At 34.7% G+C, this 16,437-nt stretch overlaps 3 protein-coding genes across 3 annotated transcripts; 2 read left to right on the plus strand and 1 right to left on the minus strand.

Moving 5' to 3' along the window:
- Positions 1 to 444: 444 nt before the first annotated feature.
- On the minus strand, positions 445 to 2,401 carry LOC120347953 (C-type lectin mannose-binding isoform-like). The gene is made up of 3 exons (XM_039418064.2): positions 2,123 to 2,401; positions 1,810 to 1,978; positions 445 to 1,547 (listed from the first exon to the last, which is right to left on the minus strand). Exons 1-3 carry the CDS (start codon positions 2,370 to 2,372, stop codon positions 1,268 to 1,270), a joined length of 699 nt encoding a protein of 232 aa, XP_039273998.1. The 5' UTR covers positions 2,373 to 2,401; the 3' UTR covers positions 445 to 1,267.
- Positions 2,402 to 3,195: 794 nt separating this feature from the next.
- Positions 3,196 to 5,833, plus strand: LOC144429814 (uncharacterized). Its single transcript, XM_078118026.1, has 4 exons — positions 3,196 to 3,274; positions 4,296 to 4,661; positions 4,937 to 5,236; positions 5,661 to 5,833. The coding sequence occupies exons 1-4, from the start codon at positions 3,250 to 3,252 to the stop codon at positions 5,831 to 5,833; spliced, it is 864 nt and encodes a 287-aa protein (XP_077974152.1). The 5' UTR covers positions 3,196 to 3,249.
- Positions 5,834 to 6,114: 281 nt separating this feature from the next.
- On the plus strand, positions 6,115 to 15,739 carry LOC120347121 (uncharacterized). The gene is made up of 19 exons (XM_039416971.2): positions 6,115 to 6,288; positions 6,545 to 6,776; positions 7,037 to 7,220; positions 7,326 to 7,834; positions 8,377 to 8,541; positions 8,778 to 8,840; positions 8,942 to 9,088; positions 9,505 to 9,742; positions 10,116 to 10,302; positions 10,626 to 10,819; positions 11,048 to 11,165; positions 11,257 to 11,347; positions 11,975 to 12,116; positions 12,330 to 12,483; positions 13,359 to 13,497; positions 13,689 to 13,813; positions 14,085 to 14,320; positions 14,581 to 14,713; positions 15,191 to 15,739. Exons 1-19 carry the CDS (start codon positions 6,128 to 6,130, stop codon positions 15,297 to 15,299), a joined length of 3,327 nt encoding a protein of 1,108 aa, XP_039272905.2. The 5' UTR covers positions 6,115 to 6,127; the 3' UTR covers positions 15,300 to 15,739.
- The last annotated feature ends 698 nt before the right edge of the window (positions 15,740 to 16,437 follow it).

The raw sequence follows: 16,437 nt of genomic DNA on the forward strand, positions 1-16,437 counted from the left end.
TAGTATGGTGAGCTTGCCACGACCATGGACTTTTTTACGCTATAAACGTTCAAAATTTCTTCCTCGAATCCTCACTTCCCGAAGTCAATGTTTTTAATATTTCTAATGCTTTAAAGTTCACTCTGACAGTTACTCCCATGGCATATTCACTTTTCTACAACGAGTTATCTATACTGTAACGATATTTTAGAAAAATTATTGAAACGATTTGACTGATTAAAATTCATCTTGAGTACAAATAATATCAACATTATTGCAGGAATCAGCGATATTAGATTTGCAAACTCGAAGTCTAGACTTGCAGCAGTGCAGCTGCCTTATATCTTTCAACTGAGGAGCAAAGTTCATTTCAAAATTATGCTCAAAATATTTACTTTCCTTTTATTCCTGTAAAGTCCGTAAAATATAATAATTTTACACAGTTTTTTTGACAATAATATTCCATATTTGTATGAGAAAATTCACTAACAGTATAAATGAGACAAAAACAAATACATTTTCATTGCAATTTTGATGAATATTACCAATAAAAAACTTATGACTAAATAATGTTTTGAAATCTCTCGAAAATTTAGTTGATTTGCTGCATTGTTTTACTGCATATTTAATCTTCAATTCAAAATTGCTTACTCGGGCATAATATATTTATCTTTGTCACAAGTTGGTTCATGAACCCGAATATATCATTACACAATGATTTTCATCTTATTGTGTGCCTATTCGACAGACCTTTATTTGAACAAACTCTAAAACACCTATGCCGTACGATATTCGAAACGGGAGGTTTCATCTGATATTCACAGAGTTAAAATGACTCGTAAATTTCGATATAGCAATCAATATTATTTGTATCCCACGTCACAATCAGTGGTTCTTTGTATGTTGTGATAATCTGTAAACCAACACTTGTTTTTGTTTCAAAAGTTATATATCAGATTTAGATAACGCGTGTCATGTAGATGTAGCTCAAATAGTGGCATACATCCATATTTTGAAAATGGGGGAACCTGCTGGTAGTGAGTTCGACACGAAGAAGAAACCGTTTTTAAAATTTCGAAACCCATCGCTGCCTGCAATTTATGATTTAATATTATAGTTTCCAATACTGAAAAATTCTACAGCAGTAATACAATGCATTGGTTACATTGGACACAATGATACAATACACGTTCTGAAATCTATCTATTTTATACAACATTTGCTACACAATGTGATATATTTAACTTGGGGAAAAAATTCATCTTGGAATGATTTTAATATAACATGGTTATTGTTCCCGCTCGCATATGTAAGGTGCATTTGCGTAGCCTATGCCACAAGGAACGTCGTTCAAGGATACTTCCCCTGTTACGTGGCGAACGATATTCATCAGAGCACAATGTTCGTTACCCCGAGCGTTGTTTGGTTCCCCACTGCGCCACAGAGTGTGGCGACGGTATCTGACGTCACGAATTCCATCTGACCAAATCCACCTTCTTCCTCTGTTCAAGTCGTCAAGTCCAACCCACAAGTAGGACACTGTGTCGGCTATACTACTCAGTAACTCCCTGAAAAGATAAAAATTAAAATCAATTAGGAGACATATTTTAACGGAAAACGTCAAATATTTTACCCATGTGTTATTTATTAGAACGTGTTATTTTATATTAAATCATGGCACAGACAGTTTTGGGGCAAATTCGATTGATGCGAAAAGTCCGATCAAGCACGTGTTACGCCGTTAATTTGAAGTAGAAAAAATGCGTCAAGAAAGAAAGATTAACACATATGGCGTGTTTTAAAATGAGAATTTCAATAAATAAATAGTACTTTCGTGTAGTCAGTTTTCTTATTCCCGCTGATGCAATTCTTGCGTTCTCTGCTGCGCAGTTTTTCTTGGCTTGTAAATATGTTACATGCTCTTCAAAAAATCGATAAGCCAACCCATTGCTAGCATTACTCCAAGTCAAGAGTTTGAATTTTGCATGCTTTTTTAAATCTGGAATTGAGAGGATTAAAAAAAAGATTTTTATTAAGAAATGTGCTGATTAGTCAGACATTTTGCTTAAATGAAATAATTTTGAAGTTCAAGTCTTAAAGTTTGGGAGCACAATGAATAAATTCGAAAATGTATTCGTCTTACCTGCCAATTCATTTCGAAGATATTCCAAATCTTTCCTCAAATCTTTAAAAGCAGGGTCTGAACACCCGCACGGTGATCCTGGAGGTCCTGCCTTTCCCGGAGGCCCTTGTGGACCAGGCAGCCCTGCTTCTCCTGTCTGAGGTACGCCAAGCTTCTCCAAACAAATATGACATTGAGCATTGCCCAAAACTGTACCAATAAGCCCATAAAACAAACAAACAATCCCGCACAATGTAAAGCTGAACGTCATCCTGTTTCCAGGATTCTTCTAATTCCAAATATAAGTACAGTCCCTAAAGTATCTGAGTTGAAAAAAATTGTATTTAATTTGTGTTATTTAAGAATTAAATACAACATTTTGATAAAGAAAAAAGTTCAAAAAGTAGCACCATCTACTGCGACACAGACTAGACTGGTCGAATTCAAGCTATTTGATAGCATTCTGACGATCGTTGCATGTAGAGTTATCCCGTTAGAAAAAATCGGAATTTTATGTAGTATTTTAGGACATACTGACATACTGAAATTACCTAATTCGATGTCGAATACAAGTCGATTGAGTTTTATTGAACTGTTTTGCTAGCGACTGCCAATGGAGACTCGTACGTATATCAAGGAAGTTGTTCGAAACTGTACTTTCCATGAACTATGTACACGGGTCCATAGGTCAGTTTGTTTTATAATGCTTACAGAGGCTGACATCATTAAAAACATATGCACAAATAAAGATTTGAATCCTGACTCATATATTAGGTAAATTTTTTAAAAAAATAAAAAATTTAATTTAAATGGAAAAGACAGATCCGAAGTAGATGAACAAGCACAAAAGGCATGCAATTCGATGCACAATATCATAGTAGTACCCTCTAAATATAGCTGATTTATTTTTGTGAAGAGGGATTTTTTAACACGACCAACCAGTAAAAACTTGGTGATTGGCCGGTCGACGCATTTACTCAGTGCCATGGCAAGCCCAAATTTAATTCGGCTTTCTTATCTACAGGAATATTTTTGTTTGTGACGTCATAAAGTAGATAATATTGTAAATTTCAAAATTATTCGAACTAAATTGTAATGCTCAATATAGATATGCATAACGTCAGGTACTGATTTTTATCTCGCTCAAGATGGACGAACAAGGATTTTTAAAAGGTGAGTAAAAGTTTCAGTTTAGTCAGAGATATAAAGTAATTTATAAGTTTTTGAAAACGAAAATGTATTAAAAATTAATATCAAAAATGGGACAGAGTACTTTCACGAAGTCATACTTTTTGTCGATATCTGCAGATAAAAAAAAAAAATTGTTAAGGTGTGTTGGATGTACGAATCACCATTAGGCTCAAAGTTCGCGTATTTACCCTAATCATCTCCGGAACATGAGTTCGGTCTTTAGACAGAAAAATGGTATATTTATAGGAGAGAATATACTCTTTATTTGTGAATCGCTGCTAAGCTCATTTAAGAGAAAATGGATATTCGAGATTACGTTCCCTAATCATTCAATAAACTTCAGCTTCGTTACGGTGAAAAAAAAAATATTATCTTTGTATTTACAAATTCCGCTGTCATTTTTAACGAGTAGGTAAGGCAACCTAGAAGAAGGCACGGCACCCTTTAATGCATCTTCTGTTATTGTCTCAATTGCGTAGCTTTGTGATTTAGCGATTTAATGTATCACGTTGCCATAATAACGACGTCTATAATACCTTTATTTAATATATTTTGTAAGCACATTACTACATAAATTGATCGCTCGGGAAATGTGCTATCTTTCAAACATGGCTCCATACATACAAGTTTATGCTTCTGTATTAAATAACTGGATAACTAATCCTATACCCGGCATGAACTCGTAACTGGACGAGAGGCCGTGGTTCGTCATATGATTAAGTCGTATTATCGGCTTTCTTCTCCCCGGTATAAATATGTAAATCCCATTTTATATAAATATATATATTGTAGTAGTAGTCGTCAGATGTACATTTCATTGAATTTTCATGCTGATAGAACGCTCAAACAACGAACAAAAAGTAAAAAAAAAGTAAAAAAGTAAACTGCAATAGTCACAGACTTTTCAAATTTTGGTATGTTTTTTTCCCATTTCCTCTTTTCTACCTTTGTTCTGAAAGTTCCTTGGTTGACTCTTTATTCATATTGTACCTTTTTCTTTCAGATCCGGATGCTTTTCTCAGCGATCTCAAAGTTTATGATTTCCACATTCTAATGACACGAGATCCGGGATTTTGTGACTACTTCAATAAATATTGCTTTCTACCAATTTTTGGTCAAAAAGTTGCATATTCAAATAAAAGGAAGAAATTTATTTACGATCCACCAATGCCTAGAGAAAAGCGAAAGTACAACATTGCCAATGATATTGTGCGCGATTGGTTGTACCAAAATCGTTTTCCCGACTTCTCCAAGTCGAAGGCGGCGGATGAATACAAACTTTGTGCTCTTATAATGGCATCAACATCATGCGTAACAATGGCTAAGTATGATTCACAAATGAAGCGAATTGCTGGATCTACACAATCAAGTGAGTTGAATAATGAAAATACCTTTGCTTTGCGTAGGTTGGACTTAGTGGCTCTTCTCCCTCTCTCTCTCTCTACCTGTCTTTTTTAAATACCTCTATATAACATCTCATTCAAATTTTATTTAACATTTTTTTCCTGTTTTAATTTGACCATTATTACTCAAAAAGCAATTCTCGTGAGCCATTTACACAGAACTTTTACAATATTTTGTGATTGCTTTGTATTTGCAATTTATCTTATAAGGTGCCACTGTCATTTTCAAACTTCTTTTCAGCTCAAGCTTTGATGGAAAATTTAGATCAAATCCTATTTTTCTGCTTCGGTGGCGTTTCTAAAATGGGAAGTTTCCGACGTTATGTGTATTCGTCCAAACACGGGAAACACTTGATTGCATTTTGGATGGACGCTGAACATTTACGAAGACTTTCAAAAGCTGTGATACAAAACGATACAACTATTTCTTCCGATCTTCGTCAAAGAAAAAAGTTATTACTGAGTGCAATTCAGTATAAATATTACAGAAGAACCAGCAAATTTGCACTTCCACTTCCTTTCCTGAAAGAAGTAATAGCAGGTATCATTTTTTATATATTGCATACCATATAAATCTTCCATTTTATATATTTCATTCAAGATATTCATACGACAACAGGAAGATAAATGTAACAAAACTTTGAACCACTACCGATTAAACTCTTATCAGCAAAACACTATACAGTTGATTCACTATGAAACGAAACAGTAACTATACGTCACAGAAAAATATTACACACGTTAGGAATGACAAAAGTGATAAATTGAGTGAGCCATTTTTACAGAAGTAGTTGGAGAAATGTCACTGCTTGTCGAGAGCTGTCTTCTGAGCAAAGATTCGAAATACTTCATATAAATAAAATCAATTTGACAGCACTTGGTATAAAATGTCTCAAAGTTAAAAACGAAAGTTTATCTGCAAATACTACACTATTATGACAATCTAAATGTTTTTTATATTATAGAACAGGATACGAAGAGTGATCATACTTACGGTTTCGATTTCACGATGCAGTTACAAATAAATGTATTGAAAAAACTGCAAAATTATTGGGTACCAAGATTCATCTTAACCAATATCAGAATGATTTTGCAAGAGGACGAATCTAATTCGGATGATCGGGCAAGTCTTTGTTAGCAGATAGGACTACACATTGCAAATACTTTTGACGGCAACTCACACGATACCGGGTTGTCAGCACAAGTTAATATGCTCCAATCATAGAACGTATGGCAATACATAACCCTAAACCAGCCTTAGTACATTCTTTTTTTTTTAAATATTCACAGCTATAAAAATACCTACGTATGTACCGGTATCAAATATACATCTTGTGATGACTGTGGTCGTATTGGCATTGAAAGGGGTCAAAAAGTACGTAAATAAATTAAATTTATCCCACCTTATTTTTAGAGCTCCCTAGCGCCAAGTATGGCATTCGAAGACGAAAATGACATTATGGATTATATTCTTCGCCGTTCATCTATGGTACGATACATGATTGATCCCAACTTTTATCAAGTTCCTCCCACAGAATTCAAATACGACGAAGATGATGAAGATAACATTCTTATACAAGATGAAGTAAAAAGGTAAATATTCTCACAACTCTTTTTGTAAGATAGCTCGAAATAACGACAAACTTTGGTTTATAAACAGAGAAAGAGAGATAAAAGAACGGTCGCTAAAAGTGTAGGTGCACACTGCGGGCGTATGAACAGGATTTAGTCGTCAACCGATTAAAAAATGACTTTAGTAGACCGTTCCGACGTGACGGCTTTTTTTGTTAGCTATCGCATGCATATTCATTCGCCATCATCATCAGTTGTATTTGTATTATTATTTCAGAGATATCTGCAGCGTCGCTTCTTCGAAAACAATAATCGGACGTGCTGAGATGGACTACATTCATAAATATTTTTTTGAAGATAATCTGCCAGCTATTCAACAATATAAAACGACTGAAGATTCGAATAATTTAAAAACAAAAGAACCATCCTCACGTGTTTTTATGAGAATGCATGGTGAACAAGGAGTTCCACTGGATGCAGAGTCGCGTTTGAAGGTATCCGTCACGCAGGTCAGTATCCGACAGAACTTGTGAAAGACATATCTGACTCATACTTTGATTTTTGTACAAAGTATCTAAAAATTTCAATCGAATATATATTATAAATATATCTATAAACACCACGTTTTATAAATATTTTAATAAAAATTGTTGATTGGTAATAAATCTAAGCAAGTCACTCGTACAAAATTTAATTAAAGCCTATATTATACTTAAAACTTACATTAAAATTTATCGAATCGAAATTTTCCACGCTATAATAAATTCAGGCGCGACAATCTATGCAGTCAGAAATATCACATCAGACAGAAGTTCTATCTTCCATTTCTGGGATGACTATACAGAACTCACATGTGTCATCTTGTGGATACGATGCTGACGATTCTTCAGAAGATGACGAAGTTTCTAGTAACAAAGAAACAAGTTCTTCATCTTTGAAATCTAAAACTCCAGGTACTGGTTACAGACAAACAATTGAGCAGATGTATTGGAGGAACAACAAATATAATTTAAGCTAATTTCCCAAGTCCAAAATGAGAAAATTTACTCTATTCACAGATTCTCACCAATCGACGAGTCACGTGGACTCAGCTGTTTCTTCTAACTATCCCTCAAATAATGACTTGTCGTCATCAAGTCGGATAACAAGCGGTATCAAAGGAGGAGTTCCAAAATCTTTAACATCGTCAAAGTCAACAGAGACATTTAAAATTATAAGTGAGCCTGGCACATCAGAAATGACAAGGAGCAGTGAAGTTGTGAATGACAAAATTCTGATTCGTAGTGATCACCAACAAACGTTTGCTGAGATTCTTACTTCTGATGAATTGTCAGGATTTGTATATCGATCCTTTTTGGCAACTAACGACGATTGTTCTTCTTTTGAAATTGATCGTTTGGATTCCACTTCAAGCCTTTCAACTACAACCAAAAGACGAAATAAATCAGGAAGCAAAAACTTCATAACAGACAAAAAAATCTTGATGGTTGTTTTGGATTTTTGGAGAGATGTGGAAGAGTATAGAAGGAAGTATTCCATGTTGGAAAGTCACGAACTTCAATATGAGGTAAAACTGCTCAAAACGTTACCAAGCTATTCAAACACAACAACATTTGTTTAGAATAGATCATAAACACTGTCAATTGAGCCTGATTTTTTCGATTGAGCAAATGCTCAACTTTGGTCAAACGTAATCGTGTATAATTTTAGAAATAGAATCATGAAACCAGCGGCTCTGAATCCAGTATAGACTCAAACGAGATGCAGGCATTTGATTTTGCTCTTACTTAAGTTTTTCTTAAATTACCACTTTCCATTATATGTCCCTCCAGATGAAAGCTGAGCGAAATGCACTTGACAGTCGTTTTTGAAGACATAGAATTGAGTAGAGTGTTCTTATCTACTATTCCCTTCTCGCTGCCTATGTGATATTGGTTGCGTATATACCGATCGTACATACGGATATTTTATGTCTTAAGTTAGCTATACACAAATTAATGTATATCAGTAGGCCAATTAAGTTCGGATTATTTCATCAGCCACCTTTCCCTCGTCGTAATCCAGAAGATAAGTGATCGCACTAATTTATTTTCTATCTTCTACTTACAGCATTGGGCGATTATGCGAACTTATGTCTACTCGGAAATATTATCTGATTTGTTCTCGGTTTCTCATTTATTGAAAAATTTACATCAAGCACTGAAAAATTTACCATTCGGGGACCCTGCTTTATTCACTTCAAAACTACTGGATCTCCAAAACAATATTCAGCAGGTATGTGTAAAAGCAAGTATATATTTAATACAAATGCACACAAATTAAAATATTATAAAACATAGTATAGTTTTGTAGATTGTTGTTTACAGCTATATTCAAATGAATTTTCAAATCTAAAGCAATAACTGATACGTCCAGAACTAGTCAGGATATTTACACCCTTTAACTATAGTATATTTGAAGCATTTTTGCAGTTTTTTATACATCGACTGCTTTTTGTTTTGGTACTTTAGGTGCTCGAATCTGAATGGGTTCTTTTTGCATCAGAAGACAGATATAAGTTTCAGATATCTGTGGTAGGTATTCATTCTTGTTTTTTCACATAACTTCTGCTTAACTTGTAGTGTAGGTGGCCCAATCAATACAATTGTCGTTTTTTTTTTATAAAAATTAACAGAGACCTTTAGTATGGAAAATCGGAAGACGAAGAAGTTCGTTTCCCAGCTGTGTGGAAGAAGTTCGAAACATCCCGATATTCCGAGTAGAAAAATCATACAACGACCACAGCGACAACGATGCAAGAAAAAATACGGACAAAAGAAAAGTAATATATATATATATATTTCAGTTTAACATTTTTTTTTTTCATAGATAGCAAAAGTAGTATTAGAATTCCGTTTATCAAAGCCAATTCATATTACCCGCAGTATAGAAAAGTAATAATATTAGTATAATAAGCTTTTGAATTGGCAAGTTAGTATTAGTAAGCCACATCATCTTCTTTCATTCAACACCCTTTCAAATTTAATTCATTGTAACACACACTCCGATCTTGCTCATTTTTCGAAAATTGTTTTTAAATATCGCTTGATATCACTAGTGTTATTTACATGAAGTGAGTAAATAAGCTTACCAGCGACCATCAATGAAGCTGTTTTCATTTAGGTATCGGTCCTGCAGTTTGTAGGCCTACTACAATCCAATTTCTTTTTAAGCGCAGTACCGAATTTCTTTTCTCAGAGCTATATGCGACGTCAGTCACTTTCTGCGTTTCTCGGAAGCAGACAATCCTTCAGAATGAAATACAGGTCATCACGAGCTGTTCATCTCCTACTGATGTGTGTGAGAGGAGCCCCATACCCTTTTCACAAAATTTATGGGTACAGTAACAACGATCAAGATTGTGATGTTCGAGCTGATTTGGACAGCGACAGCGATGGTTCTTTGCTGCATGTGCCCAGGAGGAAGTATTATAGATGTAAGTCTATCATTTATTACATGTCAAACAAAGCTATTGTTCAGAGATCGAATATTGAAATATGTAGGGGTGAAAACATTTAAGATTCGCTGCACAAAAGTAATGCGTAATACGTTTAAAAAACTGCATTTTTGGCTTAACATTGCGCCTTTCCCTCTTTCAAGTGAGAGGTTGGTATTTTGCATTGTCCAGAAAAATGAAACAGTCTTTAAATTATTACGCAGCTACCACCACATATATCTGCCGATGGCGACCGTCAAAAAAAATCTTCCAAAAATGTGTTCAAATTCTATAGTTTTAGTTTCTTAATATAATTTCCAAAACATCAGTGATATTTTCCACAATCTTGAACAAACTCTTTTTGTTTCTGCAGTTCCAAATATTGATTCAAAAATATTAGCAAAGATGAGTGCTAAAGAATATCCGAGACAAGGAATTGATTACAGTAAATGCAAAGTAATACGTGTTGTAGAAAGACATCGAGTAAATAGGAAACCAATGTATCTACGTCCAATAACAAAAGGTGGAACTGTATTTGAAAGACCATCAAAGAAACCCAAGTAATTTTTAATTTAAAATTTGCTCAAAATGGGAACATGGGAAAACAACGCGGTGTCTATAGGTGTGGTGTTGTACTTGTCTCCTCACCCACAGAAAATAGCATGAATTATACAGAATACTTATGCTGAATTTAACCATTTGCCACACGATATATATTTTTCCAAACTCAGAAGAGGGAGACAAGTGCCTAACAGTACGACAAGTGTGGTACACGTGTAGCAAAAGGGCAATTGTGGCACACGATATTTTTGAGGCACCACAAACAACTATAAATATGATATATATAAGTATTTTCCATCTAATTATTTTTTGTTTTTGTTAGAAATCTACTTGAAATTCTGCGAGATCCGACACATTTCATGTTTTTCAAACGTTACATGCGAATGCAGAATTCAGAAGCTCCTTTGCTATTTTGGAAGAGTATTGATTTGTTGAAAAGAACCGATCATGCAGCTTCTCGACAAAGAAAAGCTCAAGGAATTATGAAAAAGTTTTTTTCAAAAGCAGCGGGTGGAGGTAACTCGTTTCACTTTCCCATCAACTACTCAGTTTGCTATTGATCAATATGCTACATATATATTTACTATGAGGTCCATTCTTCTTCTTTTCCATGAGTATTGCTTCATATCTCTTGATCGTCATTAGAGTTATTTCAAATAAACTATACATAGTTGTGTGGATAATTGGTAAATAAAGTTTCTGCAAATAACGATGTTACGTACTAAAATTATATTTAACGTTAAGGTGTGCTTCTTCAATGTGATGACGAATTAATAAAAGAAATCGGAAGAATAGAAAGCGTTACGACATCGATGCTGGTAGAGGCTCAAGGTCTGGTGTATGCGAGCATGGAAAAGAACTGGTATGTACGATTCTACTCTATGAACAAAAGCACTATTTGGTGATCGGTAGACAAAAATAAGAATATAAATGTGTTCGATTCTTATGACCAGGGGTGCGCGATATTTGAGAACATTCCAAGATGATGTAGAAGAGGAAGAAGAAAGGGAAGAAGAACATATACCTACTAATGATATTACTCAGGTTTGGGTTGATTTATAAGTAAACGTGCGATTATGTTTTTTTTAAATAAAATATTATGCACAAGTTTTTTCCAAGAATTTCAGTTACGTTGAATCTACTACCTCATATCTGTCTTCCTGATCGTTCAATAACACGCAACTCAATGGTATCATTCTTTATATTTTCAATAGCTCTTGACACTTTATGGTCGCCCAAAAATTCGCTCAAAAACCAATGTTCTTTATTTATAAGTGAGAATACGCGTCCCCTTTCTCTGAGCAAGTTTCCGTAAAATATTACAATATATAACTCTACAGGGATTCTGTCCTATCGGGTTATCAGCTTTGTTTTGTTTTTAAAGCTATTTCTCAATACCTGAAGCCATTTTGAACGAATCGTGAGTGACGCAGGAATTGGTCATGGCTCTTAGCGTGAAGTTACGGATGACGCAAAATAATGGCAATATAACGTAGAATCATAGATGATCCACTTACGCTTAGATAGGTGTACGCTTCAGCACGGTCGCTGTATGATTAAATCTACTCTTGTTCCTATGTATTTTCTCCTTTTCACTAAATCCTGATGAATAATCAACAATATATATTTCTATAACTTCGATTATTAAACTTGGCGCAAATTTTATTCCAGTCTCGACCTTGGAAAGTGTTCGGAGATTTTATTCGCCGAGGAGCAGCGTTTATGCGAGCAATGAGAAATAAAGTGATTTTAAAAGAATTTTGTAACTATTTGAAAAATCTACCATCTAATGTTGATATCATGGCTACAGGAGGTTTGTAGACTTTTTCAGTCATGTAACACAACCTACCTATCGTTTTATTGGTTACCGTCTCTTTTTTCTCTGCATTTTCGATTTTGGTTTAAAAAGAGTTGAAATACAGCACTAACCAAGTTACATTGCTAATATGGTTTGAACACTTTTTTTGTTTAGAAAGCCCAATAATCTGACATAATCATACCATTGCTAAATACAGATTATTTGCAGATGCGAGTAGCTCCGTGGAAATGTTTCAAACTGCTATCCTTAGGAACAACGATGATGATGTGTCTCAACGTATAACTGTTCGTAAAATATTAAACAATCGTGTAGTGCTGGAACATGTTCAGAATGACTTACTTATGTGGATAGAAGTGGACAAGTAAGAAATTTTCGTTTATTACCTCAGAAACTGAAATGCCACTGTTGTCATGTAACGGACTGCCGGTAGCCATCGAATTTCTTAATTTCATAAATTTACAGTGTTGACTAAACTCTGCTTGATTTACTTACCTGGTTTTATTCTGTATAACTGCGGATCCTTACCACTTCACAATATAACCATGTGAATGACTAGATCACCTTCCAATTTCCCCAAACTAGTTTTCAGGACAGAAGCACTTTTGCTTCCAGTAAGTAATTCAATCGAAGAGGGAAATCCCCCATTCGTCTGCGGTCTGATGGCTCTTCATACAATCCTAAATAATCATATATTTCTAGTAAGATATTTTAGTTATATAATTCGGTAAAACCATATATACGGTACTTAGCGACAATAACAATAGTTCCGTAAATAAAATGCCTGATCTTCTTAGTTAGATATTAGAACCTTGCGTGTCGCTGCTCCATAACCAGCTTTTGTTCCCCACAGCTTTCTTCCCCAGTAAAACTGTATGATTATCTCTTTTTTTTAATATTGTATATGATTATTTTTTACTGGTTGGAAAAATAGACTTGACTTGAATCAAAATACACAAGCACACAATTTTGTGTAGAAACTTCGGTTCTATGCGTGCACACACAAATCCTTCTAATAATAGTACATAATATGATCGTGTTAACTACATTGGTATCTGAGCTCAGAGTTCCGAACTCAGATAAGGGATACGCATATAACACAATATCACCAGCTCTTTCAGATTTGAAATTGCCTAAGCTGTGTCGAGTCTTTAAGTTGCCCGTGAAGTCTTTCTGAAACAAAAAAAAAATGAGGAAGCAACCTTTAATGAATCTTTTGCTCGAATTTCTTCGTCTTAGATTCAACACTCTTCTAGAAAATGCTCAGGCTCTGATGTTAAGTGGATGTAATGATAAAAGTGATCAAGAAATTGTCCGCGCAAAAGCACAAAAAATTATAGAATGCTTTTTTGATTCTCCTGTTTTACCAAGATTGAGGGTGAGCTTCAGGTAGATTAGCCACAAAATAATTACACAAAGACAAATCTGAAAATAAGAAGAATAAGACGGAGTTTAAAAAAAATAACAGTGCAATTAGCAGATTGTCTTGCAAAGATAATTCGATGAAAGTCATAAAAATTGATATTTTGCTTGATTTCCATTCCATTTACAGCACTTTTCTTTTCGCAGGTAAATTCCAATACAGATGTTTCGAATAAACTAATTGAAGCTTATCACGCTGGAGAAATAGATCGAGCATTGTTTCATTATGCTGTTATATCCGTGTTTCCTCACTTGCTTCATTTCTGGAAAAAGTAAATATTTTTCATCAAAATTTCACGTAATTACTTGGAATCTTATGAAATTATATAGTTGTTATTTTCCTATCATTAATGAATGCTAATATTATTATATTAATTTAATATCTTATTTATCAAATGGTTAAATATTCTATACTTATGCGAGGTGCTTCATTTGTATAGAAGGAGATTGCACTCATTACATTTCTAACTAAATGCCTAAAAATATTTTATCACCAACTTTGATCCTTTAGGGAAATTAAAATATTTTGTTTTTGTTTTTTAGATATCGAGAGGAAAAATTCTGTTATTTATCAAGAAAAGCAATTCGAATGAATAGACACGAAGAAGTAAAGCGAAGACGAGAGTCTATTAGCAGAAGAAGGATAAGACATTTTAAAAGACTATTAAACATGAAAACATCAGAAAAGTCGTTAACAGATTTGAATGCAGGATTCCCAGATTACGTTCATGGACTAAGTCGATTGAAAAGTCCATTTGAAAGGGTTAAAGGCATAGTTCGTAAGTTGGTATTCCTTTTTTGTATCTGGTATTGCTCTATATCATTCAGCTTTGTTGTCCCTGTGATATTTTGTAGTTATTAAAATAATAAATTATGATGTAAATATAGGATAACGATTATTTCAAGATTCAACCAATGGTTTGGCTTTGTAAATTTGCAAGCGTTGACCTTTTATATTCAATCTCAAAACTTCAATATTGAAAAATATAAAATAAAACCATTGTAAAGACATTAGACAGTTTTTTTTTAATTTATACAGATGACGATCTTCCTACATTGCACTTTTCTTTGCAACATGGATTGAAATTTATCATTCCACCCAAACGAAAAATGAGTGGTCTTGAAGACTCGGAGGAGGAGGATGAAGGCATTTTTATGAAAGTTTGGACAAGGTTTGACACCTATATGTTTCTCACAATTTCCAAAACGCTGTTCATCCTTCATCTGTTTATTAAATTGGTTATTGGCTTAATGCTAAGTACTTGGCTTGTGTTTACATCAATTGCTGAAGTTAATAATATGAAACAGTTTTTATAACTTTGTTATATCTTTTTCAATAACAAGCATTTACATATTGTAAGGTGATGAAGGTGACAATCCACAGGTATACAGCCCCCCCCGACTTTTTCATTAGTTGGAACAAGAATGGATATGTGGTCCCAATAGCCAGTGAAACTTGCAAAACCAGTGGCACTTCATTTCAAAATTTCACGAATCCCCACTGTTGATTGAGCTAACACAATCAATTTAATAAATCTATCTAGCCCTTTTCAATTTTTAAATATAGTGTATATTAAGGGAAGTAAAATAAATCAATATCTCAATTAACATACTTCCCATTGATAAACCCACAACCCATTTATTTACAGACGCGCGAAGCCAGTCACCGTCCTCGGTGTCGGATCCAATCCAAAGCTACTTAATACAGAGGAACGGCAAAAGACCAATTACAACGTTAAATGTGATTTAATGGACTGACTTTAACATGGATGTCGATAATACTCCAGTGACACATTATTATTTTCGACACAGGCTTTACAAATATTAGTCATCTTATGCCTTTTTCCACCATCGAGAAAATAAAAATATATCTTTTATCTAATTTACTTAAGGTGTATCCAGAAGTTGGGTATATAAACTCAATGCCGGTTCGGCTCGCGAAGTCAAAATTGTCTTTCAATTGAATTGATATTTGAATATCAGTGGATTCTGGCTTGGTCGTCGTCAGCAGCGAAAGGGGAAAACACATCATGAAAAACCTGGATTAAAATATCTAAGAACAGTATTGCGCAGAGCTTTTCAGCCTTCTCAGGATGGTATTTACATATTTATTCCGGGGGAGAGAAAATCCGCTCAATAATATGACGAACCACTGCTTCGCTTCCGGTTAACAGTTCATGTCGAATATGGAATTAGTTAACCAGCAGAGGCGTAGCTGAGGGGGGGCAGTGGGGTACATATGCCTCCGGGCGCCAAGGTACAGGGGCGCCAAAATGGGGCTTGCAAAAATTCACAACAAGGGTAAAAAACGGCCACAAGCAAGATCGCACCGGCGGCAGACATCTAGTCTTAGTACATGGCAAACTGCACACTTGGTCAGACCGCTTACGACTGCCGACGTCATCACGCACATAGCTCGCGCACGGTCAGATTTCCATCGTAATTACATGGCCAAAAAATCTGGCCGGGAAACAAAGCAAAATTTGATTTGGTAACGTTAGGTAACAAAATGCACCGGGTTAGTTACGTGTTTCTGTATCGTTAAGTTCTTGCCTGCGCACTCCGATGTAAGTTGATATTAGTTCTGTGCTGGAGACAAACGGAAACATGTTTTGAGTAATACGTGGTTTTGTATTTCGTTGTTGTCAAAGTACCGTACTTTTCGGCAGAGTTACATAAAATATATTATACTGTGCTAAAAGACCCCAATGCTTTTGCAAATTTCTACGACACGGACATCAATGGCCACGAACTTTTCACCGAAATTGGAGATTGCAAAATGCTGCTCAGTAACAGAACTGAAGGTCAACCAGAAACTCCTTTGGCTCTTCTTGGTTTTATTGTGTCTTTTGGAAACGACGTTTTACCCAATCTGCGAATTTCTCTACAAATTTTG

The sequence above is a fragment of the Styela clava genome, chromosome 11 (assembly GCF_964204865.1).
Source record: "Styela clava chromosome 11, kaStyClav1.hap1.2, whole genome shotgun sequence".
Lineage (NCBI taxonomy): Eukaryota > Metazoa > Chordata > Ascidiacea > Stolidobranchia > Styelidae > Styela > Styela clava.

Bases quoted from the DNA above. Each gene is read 5' to 3' on its own strand.
- LOC120347953 (XM_039418064.2), bottom strand. From the start codon at position 2,372: ATGACGTTCAGCTTTACATTGTGCGGGATTGTTTGTTTGTTTTATGGG. The intron at 1,979-2,122 runs GTAAGACGAATA...TCTCAATTCCAG, and splicing joins TCTTCGAAATGAATTGGCAG to ATTTAAAAAAGCATGCAAAA. The intron at 1,548-1,809 runs GTACTATTTATT...TTATCTTTTCAG, and splicing joins AGAAAACTGACTACACGAAA to GGAGTTACTGAGTAGTATAG.
- LOC144429814 (XM_078118026.1), top strand. From the start codon at position 3,250: ATGGACGAACAAGGATTTTTAAAAG. The intron at 4,662-4,936 runs GTGAGTTGAATA...ACTTCTTTTCAG, and splicing joins TGCTGGATCTACACAATCAA to CTCAAGCTTTGATGGAAAAT. The intron at 5,237-5,660 runs GTATCATTTTTT...TTTATATTATAG, and splicing joins CCTGAAAGAAGTAATAGCAG to AACAGGATACGAAGAGTGAT.
- LOC120347121 (XM_039416971.2), top strand. From the start codon at position 6,128: ATGGCATTCGAAGACGAAAATGACATTATGGATTATATTCTTCGCCGT. The intron at 11,166-11,256 runs GTATGTACGATT...TCTTATGACCAG, and splicing joins GCGAGCATGGAAAAGAACTG to GGGTGCGCGATATTTGAGAA. The intron at 14,714-15,190 runs GTTTGACACCTA...ATTTATTTACAG, and splicing joins TTTATGAAAGTTTGGACAAG to ACGCGCGAAGCCAGTCACCG.